The 27306-nt window shown below is 41.4% G+C and overlaps 1 protein-coding gene across 2 annotated transcripts in view; it reads right to left on the bottom strand.

Annotated features, from left to right (window-relative positions):
- The window catches only part of ATP8B4 (ATPase phospholipid transporting 8B4 (putative)), a 258066-nt gene that overhangs the window by 21919 nt on the left and 208841 nt on the right, over positions 1-27306 (bottom strand). The window contains exons 24-25 of one of the 2 annotated variants that reach the window (XM_060294275.1): positions 1354-1437; positions 775-1014 (exon numbers count right to left, since the gene is read on the bottom strand). In XM_060294275.1, the coding sequence (XP_060150258.1) occupies positions 1009-1014; positions 1354-1437 (90 nt within the window). In that variant the 3' untranslated portion in view covers positions 775-1008. Of the gene's footprint in view, positions 1-774; positions 1015-1353; positions 1438-27306 lie in introns of those variants that run through there. The other variant, XM_060294274.2, reaches the window with a different exon arrangement.

Genomic DNA, 27306 nt, shown 5'->3' with positions numbered 1-27306 from the left:
CATTGTGTGCCAGCCTCTCCAACCGGCTTCCATGTGGTTTTCTTCAGCCAGCCTTTAAGGTTTTTTAAGAGAAATTTTTCCTTCTGTAGCTGCAGACCCACTGTGCCCATAGGAAGAGGTGAGTTCAGGATCTTCCTATAACAACATCTTGAATTCTCCCCTTATTATATATTTTTTCAAATTGCACAATAACCATCTTTTCCCAGAAATTGCTTTATATTTAATATTTTACTCCACATTCTGGGCAGCTACAAAGTACCAAGGAAAGGAACACTTGCAAACATGGGCACCTGGAAATGAATGAGCTTAATCCCTTACATCTAAGGTCTTCAAGAGTTCATGACTTTTTGTAGAATTTCACAAATATGTTGTTCACAAACTGCCCTTTTTACATACAAGAAGTGAGGCTTACAACTGACTACAAAGTCTCAGAATGGGAGAGTAGAGTGAGCTCATAATGCGAAGATTTATATTCTGCAATAGATGGCTCTGGGCCAGAAAATGAGGCCTAGCAAATGGATCTAACAACAGCCTGGAGAAAATCTGGTCTCTTTAAAAATACTTCAAAAAAATTTTTTTAAACAATACACTCTGCCATGAAAGCTCCTCTGGCTAGCCTTTCACTTCCCCATAGGCAGCCAGACTTTGTCCCCATCCAGGAAGTACCCTCCAAGGGTCTGAGTGTGCCAAGGATCTACCATTTTATAAATGATTCCCTCCCTTCTCTCCCCTCAAGCACGTGGAGCTAAACCAAAGAAAACTGCTCACTTTCTCTCTCCATGGCTGTGGGGCTCCGTGTCTTCCTCTCCCATTGGCAGGGTGTTCCTCTGGCCTGGAGTTCCTGTTCTGGGCTGTGCTGGACCGTGTCACCAACAGATGCTAGCTCTCTGCACTCCAACCCAGCTCCATGATTTTCTATGTATCACTGCATGGTTCTCTGCACTTTCAGAGGCTAATACAGTATTCCCTGGTGTGTGAACCACAGGTACTAGTTCTGAGGCAAATTGATCAGTTCTACATGAAAAATAAATAAGTAAACGTGCAATTCTATGAGTTTGGGAAATGCTGGGCTACAATGAAATTAAAGAGACTGTTTCTTGCAGGATGTCTCAGAGCCTTTAGAGAAATAATGTAGGGTGTGAATCTTTAAAAGGATAGTAATCAAGCTCTGATCAGAGGATCTTTTGGTGGAGGTGGGAGATCTGGAAGGGTTTCTGAGCCATGCAATACCTATTAAAACAACTGCATTCCTAGGACTCTTTCTATGATTCATGTCTTCTACTTAGAAGCTAAAAGCAACTAAAAGGCATCCACAGAGCAAAATACGTTATAAAGGCAGAGAAAAACACATACCTGGTCAAAAATCCCCATGGCTAAAACAGGCAGTGATGTGTAGACAATGTTAAAAAGGGTAATGAACCACTGGTCATAGACAGTCTGAAAAGAAATGAACACATCAGTGAGAAACATCTTCCATAGGTGTGAGAATATTCACTTTTAGGCTCTTGGACTGACTATCTCAATTTCCTGAGTTGGACGGGAGTTTGGTGTTAGAGTCAGACAGACATGAGTTCTCCCCAGGCTCTGTCTCTTATCAGCTCCACTGCTTTAGTGGGGTACTAGATCTTTCTAAACTTCAATTTCTTCATCTCTAAAATGAAGCCATACTCTCATTTGCAGAGTTGCAGTGGAGGTGGATGAAAGGGTATCATACATGCAGAACACATAAAACAATGCTGGACACACACAAGGCCCTGGCCCCTGTGGTGGCTTATTTCATTCTTTAGGTTTTTAATGGCTTATAGTAAGTCCAATTACCTGATCTAAGCGATAAGCAAGGATCCGCTAACATCTTCAGAGGGAGATACGGAAATGAACCTGTCAGCCCCACCCTCTGTTCAAATGGAGAGCTTTTTCTTGGGAGTGGTTTAAAGCAAGGTGGACCTGGAACTAGCTGCTCACTACAGTGAGTATAAATAAGTAAGACAATAAAAATATCCCCTCACACCTATAGAGAGCATTTCCCTGCATGAGCCTCACTAAAAGTCAATGAGGCATGTGAAACAGTCATTATATCCCCATTGTATTAATAAGTACCTAGAGATATAGAAACAGAATGTAATAAGTGTTACAGAGCTTATCACAGGCAAAGGCAAAAATTAAAACCTAGGTCTCCAGATCCTAACCAATGTCTGTTCTACCACTCTGTCATTCATTCATTCATTCATTCATTCAATATTTATTAAGAAACCACTATGTGCCAGGTACCAGGTTCTAGGCAATGGTATTTGAACATGATACAATCAGATAAAAAGTCCATATGAAATATGCCTTGTAATGGTGTCAGGAAACAGACAATTTATACAATAACGAAGATATATGTGTGTATATATATATATATATATATATGGTTGGTGAGTGAATGAGTGAGATGGTAATCAGTACTAGGGTGGAAAAAGGCATAGGAAATATAGGAGGGCTGTAATTGTGATAAAGTGACTGGAGAAGGTCTCACTAAGAAGTAATATTTGAGAAAAAATCTGAAGGAAATAAAGAATCGAAATTTGCAGCTTTCTGGGACAGGAAAATTTCATACTGCAAGTAGAGTGCATGAAAAATCCCTGAGGCAAGAAAGCATCTGGTATGTTCAGAGGACAGCAAGACAGTCCATCTGGCTGGAGCAGAGTGACCTACAGGGAGTATAATGATGTCAAAGAAATAAAGAGGATCCTATGGAGGTAACCATGGCTTGTTCCCTAAGTAAAATGAGAAGACATTAGAGGATTTTGAGCAAAGAAACATCCTGATCCGATCTGTATTTTAACCTGAGCACTCTGGATGCTGTGCTGAGAATGGACTGAAGAGGGGCAATTGTGGAAGCTGGGAAACCAATTTGGAGGCCACTGCAGTGGTCCAGATGAAAGACGAAGGGGGCTGGATCAGGTGATCAGCAGGGAGAAGTGCTAGATTTTGAAGATATTCTGAAGCACATTTTCTTCTTAGGGCAATTCTGAAAGCAATGAGGAATCTTAAATGCAAATGTTCCAGACAGAGAAACTAAAGGTAGGTTCTACATAGTTATACAGGTAAGGCAATCCTTTAAATCATGTCCTGTACATGTACATTATGTTGAAGACAAAATATTTTGGTGTCTTTACTGCTAAATCTGGATTTGGACTACTCTATGTCTTAGCATTATTGTTTATTCTTGAGATGAGTGTATATTTGTTCAAGGAAAGGGAAAGTGGAGGCCAGTGTTCAAAGGCCAAATCTCAATCTGGACTGTTCTGTTGAAGCTCCACAGGTGGTTTTATTCAATACTGAATAAACCAGACACTATGAAAAAATGGTGATTATTGTATTCTGAGCAAGGTTAGCCCCATGGTAAGAAGTAAAGAGCATGGACATTTCCACTGTCAGTCACCTCAAGGAGAGTTCATTCTTAGGGCAAAAAAAAAAAAAAAAGAGAACAGAAAAGAGGAGTGGGGTAGATGAGGGAAGGAAGGAAATTATTTTACTCTCTGTGTATCTCAGAGAGTTGAGGCCTGGAATCGACATAGGAAAGACCTGCTCAATGTCATTCTCTTTGAGGGTAGGCTGAACGACAAGGCAGGAAAGTTGAATTCAACCACCAATAAACAGCTGAGACAGGATTTACGCAAAGCGGCAACATTAGTAACTACCATCAAGAGGCCTATGCCTGTGACTCAGAATAACCATTCCAGTAACCAGTTTTTAAGTTCTCTGAACGGTAATTCCCTGTTGTTATTCTTTGAGGCCTGCTAAACTCTGTTCTTTGAGTCTGACTCTGCTGTGAGGATTTGAAAGGGGGGGCCTATGTCCAGAGATGTGCTAAGTGTTTAACAACTAGCTCTTCAAAAGAAAGAAAAAGCCCTGATTTGTAGCCTTGACCAATTTCCATGGTGTAAATATTTTCCCATGACTGTTCAAGCAGTCATATCACTGAGTTGAGAAGCGAGGTGCCACAGCACGCCATTGTATATAGTATTTCCACCACACAGATCCAACAGATAGAAATAACCTCAAGAGCATCATCAGCAAAATATGGTAAAAGCTAATTTAAAAGGGATGAGTCTTGAGTATTCATGAACTTTGTGTTTCATATAATTTAACTCGTAAGTTTATATAATTTAATTTTTAATAACAGCTGTGTTTAACCACTGGCTCACATAAATCCTAAGAATTTAACAATCAGTTCCTAGGAACCAATATGGGCCAGCTCTAGCATACCACGGCCTATGTTTATGCTTGGAGCAAAGTAGTACAGACAGCAGCAGTGACCCAGAGGATCTTAGACTCAATGTGGCAAGAGAGAACCTACAGAAGGGCAGGTCAATAGCCTGGAGTATCAGGCAACCATGAGAACAGACCAGAAAAGTTTGTCAGCACTCCCTGGAAACCCCAGGATATTTTAGCAGAGGTATCTGAAACAAGCCTGGGTTTATGGTATGCATATAAGATAGGGGCATGTGCCATCAGTAACAATTGATTCATACCAAACTCCCCACCGAAGATAACAAAAAAAGCTAAGGAAAAGAAGGATCTTCATCAAAGCTTCAATGAACTAACTAGTGGGGAATACCTGTCAAGATAAAGGAGAGGATAAGAATTTAAGAACCACTTCAAGGCGCAGGATGATGTTTTCTTTCTCCAGAGAGTGTGTTTATCTCCTTCTATCAGCTGCTGAGGTTCGGATGAAGGCCTGATGTTTTCTGCACCACCCAGCTGTCCTGCCTGTGACCCTATTGCCAGGAGGCTGCCCTTGGGTCCCAGTCCAGAGAGGGAAGTATTTCAACAGGATCTCTACCCTTGACAGGCATTGAACCTCATCCCTCTAGTCTCAGGAAACGATTAAAAGAGAGGATCCTGAGCTTCACAGTTGCCTCCTGTAGATCATCAACATCCTCGGGGCACATGGCTCAGAGCAGTGCAAACCTCCAGGGTCCCAGCCCAGAGCAGAGTGTTAACAGAGTCCCAGACACCAACTCCTATCTTCTGGACTCCGGTTTGCTCAGCCTCTCTCTCTTCCTTCGGATGAGCAAAGGTGTCCAACAAACCTATTCTTAGAGATATATGTTCAGAATGTCTGCCTTCGTGTACGAGGAGACATATGAAAATGCTCATACCAGAACTGGTTATAACAGTCCCAAACCAGAAACATCCATCAGGAGTGGAATGCAGAAAGACACTGTAGTATATTGATATCATAGAATTCTACAGAATAATGAAAAGCAAGGAACTACAGCTATATCCCAAACCACACATGAATCAAAAAATATATACAATGTTGAGCAAAAGAAGCCAGACAAAAACGTATGATTCCATTTCAATAAAGTTTAAAAATGTGCCAATCTATTCTATGTTGTTTAGAGATTTATACTCATAGGATAAAATTATAAAACAAAGTGATTATAAAATATCAGGGCAATGATTAACTCCAGAGAGTTGGAAAATGAGGTGTGACTGAGAAAAGGCAAGGGAGCTTCTGTGGTTTGGCAACGTTCTGGTTCTTGCCCTGGATCGTGGTGACGTGAGTGTTCATTTTACAATTTGTTAAGCTGACATTTATGTATTACGTACTTTTTTGGTAGATTTGTTATATTTTACAGTAAAAAAGGAAACACATGACCTTATTTTTTAGTCATAGCCTGGTGAGACTTTGGGCACTGGGAGGATTTTTAAAATCCTGATGACCATGCCACATCCAGGCCAATTAAATCAGTATCTTTGGAGGTGGGATGATCCAAGCATCGGTAATTGAAAAAATTTCCCAGGTGATTCCACTGTGAAGCCAAGATTGAGAATTTCACTTACCGTCATCCAAAAAAAAAAAAAAGCACTAGCTGACACAAATCCTCAAGCAGTAGCTGATGGCATCTTCTGACTTTCATTTCAATTCATTTTCTGATTGCAGTATGGAAAATATAAGAGGGGGAAAGCAATTAAATTGAAGTCTTATAGCATCAGGCAGAACCTGGTACTGTCAGATCTCTTCTTCTTCCTGCACCTCATCTACCATCAAACTTCTACTCACTGAGAAGAGATGATTTTAGGTACAAGGAAGAAAGAAAGAATCTGGAAAATTACTACAAGCTAAACTATGAGTAACTGATTAAACCTGCAATTATCTGACGGTAGCATTTGTAAGCTGGCATTCAGATTTGAAGCCTCATTTCACAACTGGAGCAAGAGAGGACAGGAAGGAAAATCAGTGAGAATAAAGTTTAAATGAGTTTTTGCAACTTCTTGCGAGAGTTTTTGCTGCCACACAGAATCACAACAACAAAAAGAAAACTAGCTGATATGTACTGAACACCATATGCACCAGGCACTATTTTAACATATATTGACTCATTAAATACATATACTGACTCATTAAGTAATCACAACAATCCTGTGAGGTTGGTGCTATCAACAGCCTCCAGTTTACAGATGGAGAAACTAGTTTGAGACCCATTATATTAGGAGACTGCCCAACGTCACACTGAACACAAAGATTTTTAAGGTGGGGTATGGAACTTTTAAGGGATCCACAATGGCAAAACTATTTTCAGAATGATGCTAAGAAGCTGATTATTTGCCCTATTCACTCTCATTCTTGCATAAGTATATATGACTTGTGATATCACAACGAACTGAATGCAGAAGCAGAGATGAGAACCCAGCTGCTTCCTATTGTGCTAAATAATAAGAACTTAAGTATAAAAATTGACTCTCTTCTCACAGCTTATTTTTTGGAGAGTACAGTAATTTTTTTCATTAAAATATGTCATTTAGGTAAACATATCATGGGTTCATTATTTTTTAATAAATTAATAAAAGTTTAAATTTTTTCTCCATTTTAATTTCTGATATGATAAATATTGATAGATAGAGTCCTGAGATCACAGAGTTTGAGAACTGCTGGTCTAGCAAGTGTCAGGACCAAGTTCCAGCCCTGGTACTCAGCATTTACAGCCCTGACCATGGCATGAAACCATCTCTCAATCAGTGGTATCATTTGGCAAGTTTCTTTAAAAGCTTCTTTGCTCACATCATTTTATACAGTTGAGGGTGTGCAAGAAATACAGTTTTGTATGCTGTTTTTTGTCATTTGAAATGGTAACATTAGCATTTACCCAAGTTTAAAACCTTCCAATGGCTTCCATTTTACTTGGAATGAAATCCGGGCTCTGCGCCATGACGTAAAGCTCTTCCTGAGCTATGCTTGTCTGCCTCTTCAACTTTGCTTCACTGTACTCTCGCCCTCACTCACGGAGCTTCAGCTTCACTGATTGTCTTTCTCTAATTTACCAGGCTCATTCCTACATCAAGGGACAACTGCACTTGCCACGCCCTCTGCCTGGAATACTTTAACCCCGGGGTATTCAAATGAAAGTTTCCCTCTAAACACTCAGGTCACAGTTCCAGTGTTACCTTCTCAATGAGAACTTCTACATTGCCCAGTTCTTTCTTAATAACAATTCTGAAATCAGCTCACTAATTTACTTCTTTATTATCTGTCTTCATCCCACTAGAATATAATCTCCATGAAACAGAGACTTAACGCACAACACTAACTCCTGTGCCTAGAGCATCATCTAGCCAATGGTAGGTGCTCTATAAATATTTGATGAATTATTTTACAACTTTTTATAAATGTTAGACATTTAACTTGCTACTAGACCCTCCGCTGAGGATGTGACACAGGCTTCTCAAACTCAGTGTGCCCAGGCCTGGACTCATTCTCACAGTTCCTTAACCAGGCTCCCTTCTTGTGTTCCCTATATCAGTTTCTGACACCACCACCTCCATCCCAGGGCCCAAGTCAGAAATATGATCTCTCTCCCTCTCTCCAACACCCGACATCAAATTAATCCCAGATCCCACTGATTTAACCATGCCAGATCGCTTGTGCTGCAGCCCAAACCACTCTTCACTTCTGTGACTTTCCTCCTATTGTCCCCCCTCCACCCCATGGCCATCCTTTCCCTCCTCACCTGCTTCGCTCTGATTGATCCTTGAAGGGTCAGCCCAGAGACAGATCTTCTAGGAAGACTTTCTGAGCCCTGCCCACTTCCATCCTCCAGGGCTGGGTTCCAGGCCACTCCTTTGTAGTCCCATGACACTCCACACCTCACCGCTTCATAGCTGTCAACTCACAATTATTTATAGGCTGGTTCCCAGGCCCTCCCCACTAGACTGAAAGCTTCTTGGTGAAACCAAGCAGGACCCTGTGGGGCTCCTGGGCATGGAAGCCTTTCGTTGTCCCCCATTTCTTGTTTGTAGGAAACAGACTCCAGCCTCCATGACCTTCCCTGAGGTCCAAAGGGAAGATTCGAAGAGTTGCTAATCAGGGAAGGGAGGGGATGCGGAGAAAAGGCAGGAGCAGCGAAGAAACAATAGTGCAGCCGTGGGGCAGGGTCCTGGTTCCACCTCCAGGGATACACATAACAATCTCTTTGAGCTCTTTACAGAACTAAAACCCCCAACAAATGGAAGATGTCAGCATTCTTCATTCCAGAGAGGATGACAGTGTGATAACCTTGAGAAGCTCATCAGACCACCTGAGACCAGATTACAGGAGTGCAGGCCCTGAACACACCCTAATCTTATCAGCAACCCTACCCTTGAACCATTGCTATAAAACTCCTCACCAAATCCTCCTGGGTTGGGACACACAGTTTTTGAGGGCAGGAGCCTGCTGTGTCCCCCTTTGCCTGGCAAAGCAATAAAGCTCTTCTTTTCCACTTCACCCAAAACTGTCTCCAAGATTCAATTCAGCACTGGTACACAGAGGCCAAGTTTTTGGCATCACTGAGAGCAGGTCATACAATTTATTCATCTGTGGGAGCTCAGGAACCTAACTCAATGCCCGGCAGATGGTAAGTATTCAACAGAAGGAAGCTGGTATCTTAAGGGTAAAGGTACTGGAGTCAGAATTCTGATAGAACTGCGTGTCCCTGAGCAAAATACTCAATCTCTCTCAGTCTTAGGTTCCTTGGCTATAAAATGGGGATTTGAGGGGGGCTGTGAGTATTCAATGAAATGCGTAGATGCCAGTACAGCAGCACCTGACAAACAGATAGTGAATACATTTATTATGCAAGGAAGGGAGGGAGGGAGGGGCCTGCAGGGATTCAAGCTTCAAGCGATATGTTTAACGGTAAATAAAAAGGTATATTTTCCCACAAATTATACTTTTCTATGAAAATACAATTCTTTATTGCTACAACTAACCATAGATATTTCTATCCATAATAAACTACTATATTAATGAAATCAACAGAAAATTAGAGCACGATTTAAAGAAAACCAAATACCTTGATATAATTATCATTTTCCTCGTGAATACTTAATTGTAACAATCACTGTTCACTCTTACTCTAGTTTTGCCTCAAATGTGTTAAACTGAGTCATTCACTTTTAAAAGACACCTTTCCCAGTTATGTGTATTGATTTAGCACAGCTTAGGTAGGGTCTTCCATAAAAAATCAAATCACAAGCAGTATTTCTTCTACAACAGGCTTCTTCCTCTCCTTGCAAGAGATCTCCAACTACTCAAATAGTTATCCTAGTAAATGCTCCACTTCCCCTTTAAGTCCTTAGCTACACTCAGAAAAGTTCACAGACACCCTCTGGTGACTAAGACCAAAAGAGAGGGGCATACTCATGACCCACATGGACTCCATCCCTGTTTCTCCCCTTCCACGCATGCTCAAGCCCTCTACTATTTCCACTACCCCCCCACAAACACTCTCTCCCTCCCTCCCCTCCCCTCACATGTGGGTTCATCAGATGCCCCAAAGATATGGGCGGGGTGAAGGAAGGAGGGGGAATGATTCCTCTGTAGCCTCTCCCGTGGGAAGCATTCTGGTCGGAGACTAGACCAGACCAGTGCTGACATTCTGATTTCGGGTGACTCAAATTGTTTATATAAACAGGAGTCCTGAACAAAAATATTTGTCCTGAGGCCCCCGTCCTCCTAGGGGCAGCCATACCACCTCTACTTCCAAATTTTCTGTTACCCATTTCCAATATTCTTAATAAGAGGGAAAAGCCATGCTCCTGTGCCATGCCACTAGTATGTTTGGAAGCCTAAAATTGTCTCTTCACAGATCAGAAAAAAGACAGTGGAATGTTCATTTTTCCAACTTCACTGTTTTCCTATTTAAGGAAAGCTCCTCCTGGCTCCCTTCTCTGTGGGAGCAATTTATCAACCTTATCAACCATTTTATACATAGAGTAAAAATACTCCAGCTATAAATTATAATCTAACAGCTTGGAGAACACAAAATCTATGATTTATAGAATACCACATTTAAATAAACCTTAATAAGGATCTTAAACAGTTACAAAGGTCTTTCTCTTCTGAGACTATTGGCTTAGCTCCTTGTTCAAATGACAGGATGAACTACCTCTCTGGAGACATGTATTCCCCCCTTTTGCTCTGTGTTGCAGAGGAAAACTATATAATGATATTTTTCTTTTTGGCCTTAAAAAATTTGTCATTTAAAGAAAACACATTGTGGAATAAATATGAGGTGCTTAGCCTCAGCACATCTGTTACTGATTTGTGTAATTAGCAGAAACCCACCAGCAGGATCCAGGAGGAATGGCCCAGACCTGAGCACCCGCCCCTCCCCCGGTTTTCCACAGAGCACATCTGGAAGGGGAGGGGAGGGGAACCGCCAGCCTGGTTGACGTGGGCTCACAGGTAACCAAATCCATGAAGTCATCCAAGCCTTGAGGTTAGTCACACTCTTTCACGTCACTTTCCAAACTTTTCATTGTGAGTTTTCTTATACTGTTTGACAGAACTAATGTTTTTCTGGCCTTGACAAGATAATTGTTTCCATATCACAGCAGAATTAAAAAAAAAAAGTACACAGCTCTGTATCTCACTGACAATGATAAATTGTCATCAGATAATATCAGAAGTACACAGTGCCAGTAGCTGCAGTTTCAAATGTGAATTTCCTAAATAGGGCTTCAACCAATGGTTTTTTTTTTTGTTGTGGGTTTTTTTTTTGGTGGAGGAGGCAGGTGGTTGAGGGGTTCTTATGGCTCTATCTCTGGTGGGGGATAGTTTATTAAAAGTCCTGAGGGCATAAGGTACTTTTAAAATAAGTTACACGTATAAACTGCACACAAATCCACAGTGGATTCCACGAAAATCACGCAGGCTTTGATAACAGACTGAGATAAAGCATGTCCTTAGAAAAGGTCCATGATTCAGTTTAAAGACTTATCTGACCTTTATCCAAACCCCTCTGGTCCAGAAATCTGGTTGGAAATCTCATCAGGGCAGATTATATTTAAATGGTCTTTTAGTGGCAGTTTGGTTGGAGTGTTTGCTGGCAGAAGGTGGCCTCCAGCTTCCAGATGATTCCAGGAGGAAGTTGCCACCTTTCTAAGGATCCAAGCTGTGGGAGATACTCCCTACAGCATAAGCTCTCTCTCAGTAAGAGAGTTCATTTTCTCCCCCATAGTCCTAGTGTACTGACTGTTTCTGGACGTTTCTCCTTTAGATTCCAAATAAAGCAAACATTTGCCTGATTAGGGGTTAGGAGAATACAGTATTTTTTTTTTTTAAAGATATCGCCATTCTCTCAAGTCTATAACAATTCCAGTGGCCATTTATCAAGCGGAGCAGAAGGGGCACTGGAAAAAAGTCAGAAGGCATGATGAGCTCTAGCGTCAGCCTTGTCTACCACCGATCCTCAGCTCTTGGGGGACTCAGGTTCCTCCTCTATCAAATGAGGGGCTAGACTCAGTATCTCTGACATTCCCTGCCAGAGCAAAGATTTACACTTTCTGTTAAAGACATACACTTTCTGTTCTGTGTCCCAGCTGCTTCTCCCAGGAGAGCCTACCCAGCAAAGCGAACAAAAGCAGTCTGGTCCCTCCCAGGCAGATTCTTTCTCCATGTGTCCTAAAGCAATCACAACAAAGGTGAGGCGCTGAAGCCAAGCAGAGGAAAGTCCATAAACCGAGCACAGCCCAGCCTGCACCACATCATCATCCATCTGAGATGTCCTAAGTGCCACCGTCTCACGAGCAGTGAATCGCCCCACCCACCGGCCCCGTGGAGCCCAGCACGCCACAGCCGGATGGGCTTGCACACCTGCCTCAGCCCACCTACCAGGATGGGGCAGTGCCTGGAATCTACCGGAGCTATCATCAGAGAATAAGAGACTGGAAAAACTTCACCAGGCCCCACGACACAGGCCAAAGGGAGTAAAGAAATAGCACATGTCACTTCGTTAAGTAATTAAATTGGTGTTTTAAAAGTCAACAATGTGTCTGTGAAAGAACAATCTATTTACGTTTGGTCAGGTGTTTTGGGCTGCAGAGTAGATTACTTCAAAGCAATCTGTTGAGAGATGCAGGGAAGAAATACTTAGGTGCTTATGAATCACGCTGAGATTGGACAGGGCTGGTCCCAAGATACGGCCCGTCCATGACAAATTTAATTTTAAAAAAGTCTTGGTGGAAAAATAAGCGAAAGGTGACTACAGAGTTATTCAACATCAGTTTCACATTTATGAAAATAAAATCGTTCCCAGACTGTTAAGTTCCCTGAGGGCAGGAACTGCATCCCTCTGGTTCATTCTTGTGTCACTGGAGGCCTGCAGAGCCCTTGGCCCCAAACTGGTACTCAGTTTATTCTTTTGAAATGAATGAGCATTCAGAGACTATAGGCTCTGTGCTGGAGGATGTGAGTGAGTCTCACTCCTATGGGGATTAGAAGGAGAAGTGACTGCAGATCAGGTCTGCCAAGCAAGGGCCTCTGAACACATGCCTGCTGTTACTGAATCTGCCGGGTCCTGGACCTTTTATTACTACTGGCTCCATTTCACCGTGGAGCTTTCAATTCCACTGAAGTAATGTAGGAGAAGGATGGCAGCGGTGGGAAGACCTCAGACGGCCAACTTTCATTAACAGACTGGAAGTAAGCAGCTTTCTAATGGGCTCTAGGAGCTAAGAAAGGATTGTCGCCCAACATGTGGCTTTGGAGGCCCAAGCCAGCTAAATGATTTCAATGGGGGAAAAAGTGTCACTGCAAATATGTCCCCTATTCAAAAATTCTCATTCTCTGTAGAGTAGCATTTCTCCCAAACATGTTGTTTTCTTTTCACTTGCCTCATATTTACAGCATATTGTCCTTAGAAAAACAGGGCTAAGAAAAAAAGCCAAAAGCTTTTTCAGTTAAACCTGTCGTTAATCAGGAGCTTCTAGTGAAAAACAGGGAATGGAAAAGAGGCAATGATCCTGACCAATCTCAATTCCATATCCGAGTTGCTGTCACAGCCAGTTCTCAGTATTACTAACACACCAGCCCGCTCACATGGGGGTGGGGTGGGGGGAGACCAGCGTTTCCATCTTTATAGTGGTATAACATCTGTTCTAGAAGATACTTCTTGCTGTATGCAATAAGTAATGCCATGCAGTTTTTTAAAGGTATTTCTGAATGAGTTGGTTTTAAATGGAATTTTGGAAATTAAAAAGAGATTAAATTCAGCTAACTGCAGGTCAGTTGGAAAGTGTTCAGGTATGACAGGAGGCTTTCCCTCCTTTTACTCTAGTCTCGCACCTTTACACAAACTAGCCCCTGCATCCCTGCAGGTAGCTACACCTGCAGGCCTCCAGACCTCCGCTTAATTTTGAAAATGTTCATACACTCACTTGAGATTAATTGAGCCCCTGAAGTCACACCAGATGCTCACACATGCCTTCTTTTTCCCATGCTCTCATATTAAGTTCCAATACAGTACTTCTATCAGACATATTTGTGCATATCTTTATTTCCCAATGAGAAAATGAGTTCCAGGTGGGTAGGAACTTGGCCTAGTCATCATTTTGTTTTCTCTTCCCAAGACAGTAAACAAGCATTCCAACTAGCAATACAATGTTGTGTGACTCACGGCTATAAGCAAGGGATGAACTATTCAATTTAAAATGACAAAAATTGTAATGTTTATAAAATCAGAATAAACTGTAATAAATTCATATTTCAGAATGCCATTAAGAAAAATAACATTTTTGAAGAATGTAAAACAAGGGATTTCTCAAAATGTGATTTTTTAATAAGAAAAAAGCAAAGAGTATGTTCTCAGATATATAAAAGTCAATATATTCACATAAAATTATCTTTATAATAAGGAAAAAACTTTGAGGATAGTGAAAAAGATTTTACAGAAGTTTAAATGAAAACCTCCCCCCCACCCCCCCGATTCCTTTAGCATATAAAACAGGACTAATTTATCCCTGGACTAGATTTAATTAAGAAAATGGAAGTTTTTGAAAGAGAGGAACATAAATAGCCTATGCTTCTGGGAATAATATTCTTAGCATCATTTTGTCCTTTGTACATTTTACTGCCTCAAAACATTGAAACTAGGATAAATAGTTTTGAAACTGTCAGGGCCATCTATTCCAGAATTGCCCTAAGTGGGTTCTATGTGGTACTGTAGAGTTCTGTAGGACTTTATGCATGTTGCTTGGGGAAAACAAGGTTCCATGTCACATGAGTTTCAGTAATAATACCAAATATCATTGACCCTGAGACACTATTTCTTCTAAGAGACACCATTATTGATGCCAAGATTAGACCAAATGGAGAATCTAACATTCTCATAACGCTAGGGCAGCAACGGGCTGAATCTTTAGTGTGAGAGTAAAGGAGAAACAAATCTTTATGCAGAAAGGCACTGCAAGGAAACTTGCCTGTGTCAACCTTGGAACTAGCTAAAGGGAGAGACAAAAAAATTTCTCCTGAAAACTTGACTCTCAAATGGTATTCACCAGAGTTTACAGTTCAAATTCAAAAAAATCCTGGAACAGAGAGAAAGATCTCAGGTAGGTAGTATCCCCAGGGAACTGGCAGATGACACACAAATGCTCTCTGGAAAAAAAGAGACTTCAGGAGTGATGTCATCAAGATGGCAGCATAGGTCATTCCCAGCTTCAGTCTCCCTCACAAGAAGACTACCTAACAACTATCCACAGACAAGACACCACTGTGAAAATCCCAGAACTGGGGGCTGAAGCTGAAGTGTCCTGTTGGATCACAGAGACTGAGAAGCATCACATTAGAAGGGAAGGAGGAGCAGCTATACCCTGACTGGGTCACCCCTCCCCCAGGCCGGTACAGCATTGCACCAAAAGGGCCCCTCTGGGCCTATGGCTTCTCCACTGGGAGAAAGAGAACCCAAAGTGGATCAGATAGAGACAGATAAGTGGGGGACAGGGCTTACAGCAATCAGCACTCAGCAGCACTGAAGCAGAGATGCCAGACAGGGGCTCTGCCCATCTGCAGAGCTGAGCCGGTAGCCCCTTCTGGCCAGGGACTTCGTTTGGTCCAGGCAGCATCTGCCTGATATGGGTAACCAGTCAACAAGCTGTATTTGCTGTGGAGACTGTTCTGTGGCCCCACCTAGGCAGAGAAGAAAATTCACAACCTGCTGAGTATAGCCCCCAGTCCTACCCAACCGGGAAGCCTGGCCACTGAACCCAGGTAGCCAGGGAGCCCTCCATGCTACAGCCCTGCTTATACAGAGCCCCAGGCCAGAAGGCCTACCCAACTCTGAAGTATAGCCTCTGGTCTCATATGACCAGGGAGTCAGAACAGCGACCCTGGGTAGCCTCAAAGCCCAGCGTATGGTACCACCCAGTCGAGAAACCCAGTCTACAGCCCCACCCTGAAGCAGAGCCCAGCATACAGAACTGCCCAATTGCTAAATGCTGCCTATAGCCCAGCCCAATCAGGGAGCTCAGCCAGTGAGTCCACCCAATCATGGAGCATAGTCTGTGGGTCCCATCTGATGTGGAAGCCCAGACAGGGACCCAGTCCAACTTTGGGACACACCCTTTGGTCCCACCTCATCACAGAGCACAGCATGAGGTCCCATCCAACCTTAAAGCCCTGCCTATGGACCTGCATAAACAAAGAATGCAGCCGTGAGCACCATCTGGTCAGGAAGCACAGCCTGAAATGTCATCTACCGTGAGCGATCACAGAGCCCAGCCAGCAGCAGCCCCCTGACCTCAGAGCATAGGCAGTGACTTCACCCAACTAGAGACCCTGACAGCAAACCCCACTGCCCACAGATGCTGCCAGCTGACCCATCAAGTACCCCAAGCTGCAGGAGATCTATGAACCGTCTGACAAGGAATTCAGAATAATCCTCTTAAAGAATTTCAGTGAACTATAAGAATACACGGGCAACTAAAATTAAGAAAACAATGCATAAACAAAATGAGAAGTTCAACAAAGAAATAGAAATCATCAAAACGAACAAATAGAAATCTTACAGCTGAAGAATACAATGAGAGAAGAAAGCAATAAGAGCATCAACAACAGACTCAACCAAGTAGAAGAAAGAATCAGTAAATCTAGAGCATAAGTCATGTTAAATTATCCAAACTCAAACAAATAGAAAGTAGAATGGTGATTTCCACAGGCTGGAGAGAGAGGGAAATGGGGAGCTGTTTTTCAATGAATATAGAATTCAGTTTTACAGGATGAAAAAATTCTGGAGATCTGTTGTACAACAACGTGAATGTACTTAATACTACTGAACTGTACACTTAAAAATGGTTAAGACAGTAAATTTTATGTTTATGTTTTTTACCACAATTAAAAATATTTTAAAATTATTTTTTAAAAACTGATATAGACCACAATTAAAAAACCTACTTCATATGGTTATTATAAGTATTGAGCTAATACAGTCAAAATATTTACACAATGCCTGGCACATAGTAAGTGCTCTCTAAGTGTTAGCTATACTTGCAATTTGCTTTTGTCCCTACCTGTTGGTGTCAACAATATCATGATTCCACCTAGCAGATGACAGCAAAACGTTTATGCCATTACATGGGCACTGTCACTGACTTGCTGCCTTTTCTTCTCCAACAGACCATAACAAATTACTACTTGCCACTCTCCTGACAAGCCTATCTACTTTTCTGGAAATAAAACCTTCAATTCTCCACAATGTGGACAGCTAATAAAATTTGTGAGATCACATTTTGCCATGTCCACAAAGAATGCACCTCTTAGACATCCCTTTCCGTACCTGAGATATAAGTTCCAGCAGGCATCACAGTCTGACACATACAAGGGGCTTAGTAAATATTCACTGAATGAATGAAAGCCTTAAATAGTAGGATTCAGGGATCCTGTCCAGTAAGTATAAATCTTTTATTATTTTATTATTTACACTGAAAACTAGTTAATCGCACAATCTTCATTTGAATCCATTGTCAGTCCTAAATGGGCCTCTGTGTTCTTCCTGATGCTAGTGAGTTGAGCTGGACCAGTGGTTCTCAAGCTTTAATGTGCATGGGAATCACCTGAAAGGCTTCTGAAGCACAGCTCCCTGGGCCCCACCTGACTCTCTGATTCAGTAGGTCTGAGGTAGAGCTCCCAAATTTGCATTTTTAACAAGTTCCCTGTAGATGCTAATGTTGCAGGTGGGGTACCATACTTTGAAACCATGGGGCTGGCCAATATAGAAGAAAATCTGAAGGTATCCTTTTTGAACCCAGAGCCTGGAGTGAAATCCAATCTGATGACTTTTCATTTTGTCCACTCTGGACTCTACTCAATTTGATCATATCATCATAAAAATTAGGGCAAAATGGGTAGCAGTCCAAGATTTCTACTCAGTAGCCCAACTGGTCTTATGTGGTGACTCCTCCCCTCCTTACAGAGGATTATTGGCTTATTTAAATCAGCAAAGACCTAGGCAAAGCAAAATAAACCAGGGAAAATCCACTCTATGTCTTTCCTAGAATGAAGCTATATATAAGAAATGCATTACTTGTGGTCCAATTAGCCATCCTATGTTAATATTAACACCACTGAAAAAAGACATCTTTCTACTTTCTGGAATCAATGCCATAATCACACTAAGATCTTAAGACACTGAGCCCACAGTGCTGGTCAGGCTGCACACATTTACACAGACCAGATGCGAAGCCTGTAGAGATGGCCCTTGGTGCAGGCAGAGTAAGTGGCACCTGCAGGAGTGACTGGACGCATATTGGAAGGACTCTCCTTGCTGGATCTACCTCAAGCAAGCATAGGAAAGGACTCTAGAAACAACCAACAACATTGAAATGACCATACGCCTTCTATATGCCAGGTGCCGTTCAAGACTATAGGCTGTATGGATGACTCAGATGTGCTTCCTTTCCTTGAGAAGCTCAGGGTTAAGCTAGATACAATCGTAAGAGACTGGGTGAATTGGGAAAAGAAATCCTCTCCCCTGAAACAGATACCCATTTTTCTCCTGACCTTGTCTTAGTGCATGTAAGCCTCAGGGGCCATGGCTTTGGCAGGGTTGATAAGAAGATTCTAAGCCCTCTGGAACAATTCTTTTAGGGGGAAAAGCTGTTTGCTTAACTGGCCCCTCTGCCTCAGAAAAGATCAGTAGAGTCCAGAGTGGACAAAATGAAAAGTCATCAGATTGGATTTCACTCCAGGCTCTGGGTTCAAAAAGGATACCTTCAGATTTTCTTCTATATTGGCCAGCCCCATGGTTTCAAAGTATGGTACCCCACCTGCAACATTAGCATCTACAGGGAACTTGTTAAAAATGCAAATTTGGGAGCGCTACCTCAGACCTACTGAATCAGAGAGTCAGGTGGGGCCCAGGGAGCTGTGCTTCAGAAGCCTTTCAGGTGATTCCCATGCACATTAAAGCTTGAGAACCACTGGTCCAGCTCAACTCACTAGCATCAGGAAGAACACAGAGGCCCATTTAGGACTGACAATGGATTCAAATGAAGATTGTGCGATTAACTAGTTTTCAGTGTAAATAATAAAATAATAATAATAAATAATGAAACAAAGAAGAACTCAGAAAAGACACATGCTCAATTAAATCAAACATTTAAGAAACCTAATTACAGCCAGGTGGTGTGTCTTATAGCTGAGTTTTTATCAGATACTCATGTATTTGGAGCAATCATTGTTCTCCCTTGCTGTTCTCTTTTAAACTGAAAATACTGTTAAGAAGATCAAAAATCTAGTTGCTTAACATTTGACTCTGACCAGTTTTATCAGATCCCGAAAGCAGAGCAGAAAATCACCTAAATGTAGAGATTAGAAGTCACTGAACATTCATTTCAACTTCATAGTTTTAACAAAGACAACTTTGGCAGTAAATCTGCCTATCCAAGCCTGGTGTGTCTGTCTGCCCATTCAAACCACTAACTACTCTGCGTCCTAAGAGCTCTAAATAAGGGTTAAGGCATCTCTTCTGTGTTTTGTGATCTTTCAAAAGCCCCAAACTTTTATAATATGAAAACTGGATCTCTCAAAAACACCACTTAGCAAATAGCCTTGCTGCATTCTCATGTGGAGAAAAAGCCAACAGTCTAGGAGGGCACAGGCCACATTCCCATGCTTGTCTTTGTTAGACTAAAGTGGAACCCTGAGCAGGTAAATATCCCCACTCCAGTGCCTTCTCTGAAGCGGCGCTAAGAAAACTTTTATTTCTGAGAAACTAAAATCAAGACTTTGCTTTACTTCAACTGTCTAGATATTACCAAAAATATCAACAGAATTTGCTTTTAGTTTGGGAAATGTTATTCTTAAAAGAGAAAATTAAAAATGGGTATGGATGTGCCTTTAGGAAATCTCAACTTCTCAGAAAAAGGGGAAAACGTACAAAACCAATTTTCATCACAAAAAGGATTTGCTAATCTCCCTTGGAACATTTAAGATAACATAAAATGCTAAGATTTAATTCATACTCAATTTTTCTGGAATAAAATAATTGAAAAAATTAGCTCCACGTATATCATTGAAACCAGTAACTAAAACAAGAGGAAGGAGGAGTTGAGGAAGATGGCGGAAGAGTAAAACGCGGAGATCACCTTCCTCCCCACAGATACATCAGAAATATATCTACACGTGGAACAACTCCTACAGAACACCCACTGAACGCTGGCAGAAGACCTCAGACCTCCCAAAAGGCAAGAAACCCCCCACGTACCTGGTAGGGCAAAAGAAAAGAGAATAAACAGAGACAAAGAATAGGGACGGTACCTGCACCAGTGGGAGGGAGCTGTGAAGGAGGAAAGGATTCCACATACTAGGAAGCCCCTTCGCGGGTGGAGACTGCGGGTGGCGGAGGAGGGAAGCTTCAGGGCCACGGAGGAGAGCGCAGAAACAGGGGTGCGGAGGACAAAGCGGAGAGATTACCGCACGGAGGATCAGGGCCGACCGGCACTCACCAGCGCGAGAGGCTTGTCTGCTCACCCGCCGGGGCGGGCGGGGCTGCGAGCTGAGGCTCGGGCTTCCGTTGGAGCGCAGGGAGAGGACTGGGGTTGGCGGCTTGAACATAGCCTGAAGGGGTTAGTGCACCACGGCTAGCCGGGAGGGAGTCAGGGGAAAAGTCTGGAGCTGCCGAAGAGGCAAGAGACTTTTTCTTCCCTCTTTGTTTCCTGGTGCGCGAGAGGGGATTAAGAGCGCTGCTTAAAGGAGCTCCAGAGACGGGCGTGAGCCGCAGCTAAAAGCGCGAACCCCAGAGACAGGCATGAGACACTAAGGCTGCTGCTGCCGCCACCAAGAAGCCTGCGTGCGAGCACCGGTCACTATCCACACCTCCCTGCCGGGGAGCCTGTGCAGCCCGCCACTGCCAGGTTCCCGGGATCCAGGGACAACTTCCCCGGGAGAACGCACCGCGCGCCTCAGGCTGCTGCAAAGTCACGCCGGCCTCTGCCGCCGCAGGCCCGCCCCGCACGCAGTGCCCCTCCCTCCCCCCCCCCCCCCCCCCCCCCCCCGCCTGAGTGAGCCAGAGCCCACGAATCAACGGCTCCTTTAACCCTGTCCTGTCTGAGTGAAAAACAGACGCCCTCCGGCGACCTACACGCAGAGGCGGGACCAAATCCAAAGCTGAAACCCGGGAGGTGTGCGAACAAAGAAGAGAAAGGGAAATCTCTCCCATCACCCTCAGAAGCAACGGATTAAATCTCCACAATCAACTTGATGTACCCTGCATCTGTGGAATACCTACATAGACAACGAATCATCCCAAATTGAGGAGGTGGACTTTGGGAGCAAGATAGATTATTTTTTCCCCTTTTCCTCTTTTTGTGAGTGTGTATGTGTATGCTTCAGTGTGAGATTTTGTTTGTATAGCTTTGCTTTCACCATTTGTCCTAGGGTTCTGTCCGTCCGTTTTTTCTGTTTTTACTTAAAAAATGTTTTTTTCTTCATAATTATTTTTTATTTTCATAACCTTATTTTATCTTATTTTACTTTACCCTCTTTCTTTCTTCCTTCCTTCCTTTCTTCCTTCCTTCCTCTCTTTCTTTCTTTCTTTCTTTCTTTCTTTCTTTCTTTCTTTCTTTCTTTCTTTCTTTCTTTCTTTCTACTTTTTCTCCCTTTTATTCTGAGCTGTGTGGATGAAAGGCTCTTGGTGCTCCAGCCAAGAGTCAGTGCTGTGCCTCTGAGGTGGGAGAGCCAACTTCAGGACACTAGTCCACAAGAGACCTCCAAGCTCCACATAATATCAAACGGTGAAAATCTCCCAGAGATCTCCATCTCAACACCAACACCCAGCTTCACTCAACGACCAGCAAGCTACAGTGCTGGACACCCTATGTCAAACAACTAGCAAGACAGGAACACAACCCCACCCATTAGCAGAGAGGCTGCCTAAAATCATAATAAGGCCACAGACACGCCAAAACACACCACCAGATGTGGACCTGCCCACCAGAAAGACAAGATCCAGCCTCATCCACCAGAACACAGGCACTAGTGCCCTCCACCAGGAAGCCTACACAACCCACTGAACCAACCTTAGCCACTGGGACAGACACCAAAAAAACGGGAACTACGAACATGCAGCCTGCAAAAAGGAGACCCCAAACACAGTAAGATAAGCAAAATGAGAAGACAGAAAAACACACAGCAGATGAAGGAACAAGGGAAAAACCCACCAGAACTAACAAATGAAGAGGAAATAGGCAGTCTACATGAAAAAGAATTCAGAATAATGATAGTAAAGATGATCAACAATCTTGGAAATAGAATAGAGAAAATGCAAGAAAATTTAACAAGGACCTAGAAGAACTAAAGATGAAACAAGCAATGATGAACAACACAACAAATGAAATTAAGAATACTCTAGAAGGGATCAATAGCAGAATAACTGAGGCAGAAGAACGGATAAGTGACCTGGAGGATAAAATAGTGGAAATAACTACTGCAGAGCAGAATAAAGAAAAAAGAATGAAAAGAATTGAGGACAGTCTCAGAGACCTCTGGGACAACATTAAATGCACAAACATTCGAATTATAGGGGTCCCAGAAGAAGGAGAGAAAAAGAAAGGGACTGAGAAAATATTTGAACAGGTTATAGTTGAAAACTTCCATAGTGTGGGAAAGGAAATAGGTAATCAAGTCCAGGAAGCACAGAGAGTCCCACACAGGATAAATCCAAGGAGAAATATGCCAAGACACATATTAATCAAACTATCAAAAATTAAATACAAAGAAAATATATTAAAAGCAGCAAGGGAAAAACAACAAATAACACACAAGGGAATCCCCATAAGGTTAACAGCTGATCTTTCAGCAGAAACTCTGCAAGGCAGAAGGGAGTGGCAGGACATATTTAAAGCAATGAAGGAGAAAAACCTACAACCAAGATTACGCTACCCAGCAAGGATCTCATTTAGATTTGATGGAGAAATTAAAACCTTTACCGAAGAGCAAAAGTTGAGAGAGTTCAGCACCACCAAACCAGCTTAACAACAAATGCTAAAGGATCTTCTCTAGGCAAGAAACAGAAGAGAAGGAAAAGACCTACAATAACGAATCCAAAACAATTAAGAAAATGGGAATAGGAACATACGTATCGATAATTACCTTAAATGTAAATGGATTAAATGCTCCCACCAAAAGACACAGACTGGCTGAATGGATATAAAAACAAGACCCATATATATGCTGTCTACAAGAGACCCACTTCAGACCTAGGGACACATACAGACTGAAAGTGAGGGGATGGAATAAGATATTCCATGCAAATGGAAACCAAAAGAAAGCTAGAGTAGCAATTCTCGTATCAGACAAAATAGACTTTAAAATAAAGACTATTACAAGAGAGAAAAAAGGACAGTACATAATGATCAAGGGATCCATCCAAGAAGAAGATATAACAATTGTAAATATTTATGCACCCAACATAGGAGCACCTTAATACATAAGGCAAATACTAACAGCCATAAAAGGAGAAATCGACAGTAACACATCATAGTAGGGGACTTTAACACCCCACTGTCACCAATGGACAGATCATCCAAAATGAAAATAATAAGGAAACACAAGCTTTAAATGATACATTAAAGAAGATGGACTTAATTGATATTTATAGGACATTCCATCCCAAAACAACAGAATACACATTCTTCTAAAGTGCTCATGGAACATTCTCAAGGATAGATCATATCTTGGGTCACAAATCAAGCCTTGGTAAATTTAAGAAAATTGAAATCGTATCAAGTATCTTTTCTGACCAGAATGCTATGAGACTAGATATCAATTACAGAAAAAGATCTGTAAAAAATACAAACACATGGAGGCTAAACAATACACTACTTAATAACGAAGTGACCACTGAATAAATCAAAGAGGAAATCAAAAAATACCTAGAAACAAATGACAATGGAGACACGACGACCCAAAACCTATGGGATGCAGCAAAAGCAGTTTTAAGAGGGGAGTTTATAGCAGTACGATCCTATCTTATAAAACAGGAAACATCTCAAATAAACAACCTAACCTTGCACCTAAAGCAATTAGAGAAAGAAGAACAAAAGAACCCCAAAGTTAGCAGATGGAAAGAAATCATAAAGATCAGATCAGAAATAAATGAAAAAGAAATGAAGGAAACGATAGCAAAGATCAATAAAACTAAAAGCTGGTTCTTTGAGAAGATAAACAAAATTGATAAGCCATTAGCCAGACTCATCAAGAAAAAAAGGGAGAAGACTCAAATCAATAGAATTAGAAATGAAAAAGGAGAAGTAACAACTGACACTGCAGAAATACAAAAGATCATGAGAGATTACTAAAAGCAACTCTATGCCAATAAAATGGACAACCTGGAAGAAATGGACAAATTCTTAGAAAAGAGCAATCTTCAGACAATGAACCAGGAAAAAATAGAAAATATGAACAGACCAGTCATAAGCACTGAAATTGAAACTGTGATTAAAAATTTTCCAAGAAACAAAAGCCTAGGACCAGATGGCTTCACTGGCGAATTCTATCAAACATTTAGAGAAGAGCTAACACCTATCCTTCTCAAACTCTTCCAAAATATAGCAGAAGGAGGAACACTCCCTAACTCATTCTACGAGGCCACCACCACCCTGATACCAAAACCAGACAAAGATACTACAAAAAAAGAAAATTACAGACTAATATCACTGATGAATATAGATGCAAAAATTCTCAACAAAATACTAGCAAACAGAATCCAACAGCACATTAAAAGGATCATAAACCATGGTCAAGTGGGGTTTATTCCAGGAATGCAAGGCTTTTTCAATATACGCAAATCAATCAACGTGATACACCATATTAACAAATTGAAAGAGAAAAACCATATGATCATCTCAATAGATGCAGAGAAAGCTTTCGACAAAATTCAACACCCATTTATGATACAAACCCTGCAGAAAGTAGGCATAGAGGGAAGTTTCCTCAACATAATAAAGGCCATATATTACAAACTCACAGCCAACTTCATCCTCAATGGTGAAAAACTGAAACCATTTCCACTACTATCAGGAACAAGACAAGGTTGCCCACTCTCACCACTATTATTCAACATAGTTTTGGAAGCTTTAGCCACAGCAATCAGAGAAGAAAAGGAAATAAAAGGAATCCAAATTGGAAAAGAAGAAGTAAAGCTGTCACTGTTTGCAGATGACATGATACTATACATAGAGAATCCTAAAGATGCTACCAGAAAACTACTAGAGCTAATCAATGAATTTGGTAAAGTAGCAGGATACAAAATTAATGCACAGAAATCTCTTGCATTCCTATACACTAATGATGAAAAATCTGAAAGTGAAATCAAGAAAACAGTCCCATTTACAACTGCAACAAAAAGATTAGAATATCTAGGAATAAACCTACCTAAGGAGACAAAAGACCTGTATGCAGAAAAGTATAAGACACTGATGAAAGAAATTAAAGATGATACAAATAGATGGAGAGATATACCATGTTCTTGGATTGGAAGAATCAACATTGTGAAAGTGACTCTACTACCCAAAGCAATCTACAGATTCAATGCAATCCCTATCAGACTACCACTGGCATTTTTCACAGAACGAAAACAAAAAATTTCACAATTTGTATGGAAATACAAAAGACCCCGAATAGCCAAAGCAATTTGAGAACGAAAAATGGAGCTGGAGGAATCAGGCTCCCTGACTTCAGACTATACTACATAGGTACAGTAATCAAGACAGTATGGTACTGGCACAAAAACAGAAATACAGATAAATGGAACAGGATAGAGAGCCCAGAGATAAACCCATGCACATATGGTTACCTTATCTTTGATAAAGGAGGCAAGAATATACAGTGGAGAAAAGACAGCCTCTTCAATAAATGGTGCTGGGAAAAATGGACAGCTACATGTAGAAGTATGAAATTAGAACACTCCCTAACACCATACACAAAAATAAACTCAAAATGTATTAAAGACCTAAAGGTAAGGCCAGACATTATCAAACTCTTAGAGGAAAACATAGGCAGAACACTCGATGACATAAATCACAGCAAGATCCTTTTTGACCCACCTCCTAGAAAAATGGAAATAAAAACAAAAATAAACAAATGGGACCTAATGAAACTTAAAAGCTTTTGCACAGCAAAGGAAACCATAAACAAGACCAAAAGACAACCCTCAGAATGTGAGAAAATATTTGCAAATGAAGCAACTGACAAAGGATTAATCTCCAAGAGTTACAAGCAGCTCATGCAGCTCAATAACAATAAAACAAAAAACCCAATCCAAAAATGGGCAGAAGACCTAAACAGACATTTCTCCAAAGAAGATATACAGACTGCCAACAAACACATGAAAGAATGCTCAACATCATTAATCATTAGAGAAATGCAAATCAAAACTACAATGAGATATCATCTCACACCGGTCACAATGGCCATCATCAAAAAATCTAGAAACAATAAATGCCGGTGAGGGTGTGGAGGAAAGCGAACCCTCTTGCACTGTTGGTGGGAATGTAAATTGATACAGCCACTGTGGAGAACAGTATGGAAGTTCCTTAAAAAACTACAAATAGAACTACCATATGACCCATCAATCCCACTAATGGGCATATACCCTGAGAAAACCATAATTCAAAAAGAGTCATGTACCACAATGTTCATTGCAGCTCTATTTACAATAGCCAGGACATGGAAGCAACCTAAGTGTCCATCATCGGATGAATGGATAAAGAAGATGTAGCACATATATACAATAGAATATTACTCAGCCATAAAAAGAAACGAAATTGAGATATTTGTAATGAGCTGGATGGACCTAGAGTCTGTCATACAGAGTGAAGTAAGTCAGAAAGAGAAAAACAAACACCGTATGCTAACATATATATATATGGAATCTAAGAAAATAAAAAAGTTCATGAAGAACCTAGGGGTAAGACGGGAATAAAGACACAGACCTACTAGAGAATGGTCTTGAGGATATGGGAAGGGGGAAGGGTAAGCTGTGACAAAGTGAGGGAGTGGCATGGAACTATATACACTACCAAACGTAAAATAGATAGCTAGTGGGAAGCAGCCGCATAGCACAGGGAGATCAGCTAGGTGGTTTGTGACCACCTACTAGGGTTGGATAGGGAGGGTGAGAGGGAGGGAGACGGAAGAGGGAAGAGATATGGGAACATATGTATATGTATAACTGATTCACTTTGTTATAAAGCAGAAACTAACACACCATTGTAAAGCAATTACACTCCAATAAAGATGTTAAAAAAAAAAAAAGAGCAAGGAAGAACAATTGAAGAAATCTCTAATGATAGTTATAGTTACCATTTCATTCTCAAGGACAACCTTTTTCTTTTGTTGCTGTTGTTTAAAATATTGATGCCATTTTTTATTCATAAATATATTTAAATGCTGTAAGTCTTACATTTCACAGTTGATACCCAGCGTCAAAATTTTCCTGATATCCAAGATATGGGGTTAAGTAACCTTTAAAATATAGTAACCTTTAAAAGTAGATATAA

Source organism: Globicephala melas, chromosome 2 (assembly GCF_963455315.2).
Source record: "Globicephala melas chromosome 2, mGloMel1.2, whole genome shotgun sequence".
In the NCBI taxonomy this organism is placed as follows: domain Eukaryota; kingdom Metazoa; phylum Chordata; class Mammalia; order Artiodactyla; family Delphinidae; genus Globicephala; species Globicephala melas.
This window is presented reverse-complemented; position numbering and strand designations above follow the sequence as displayed.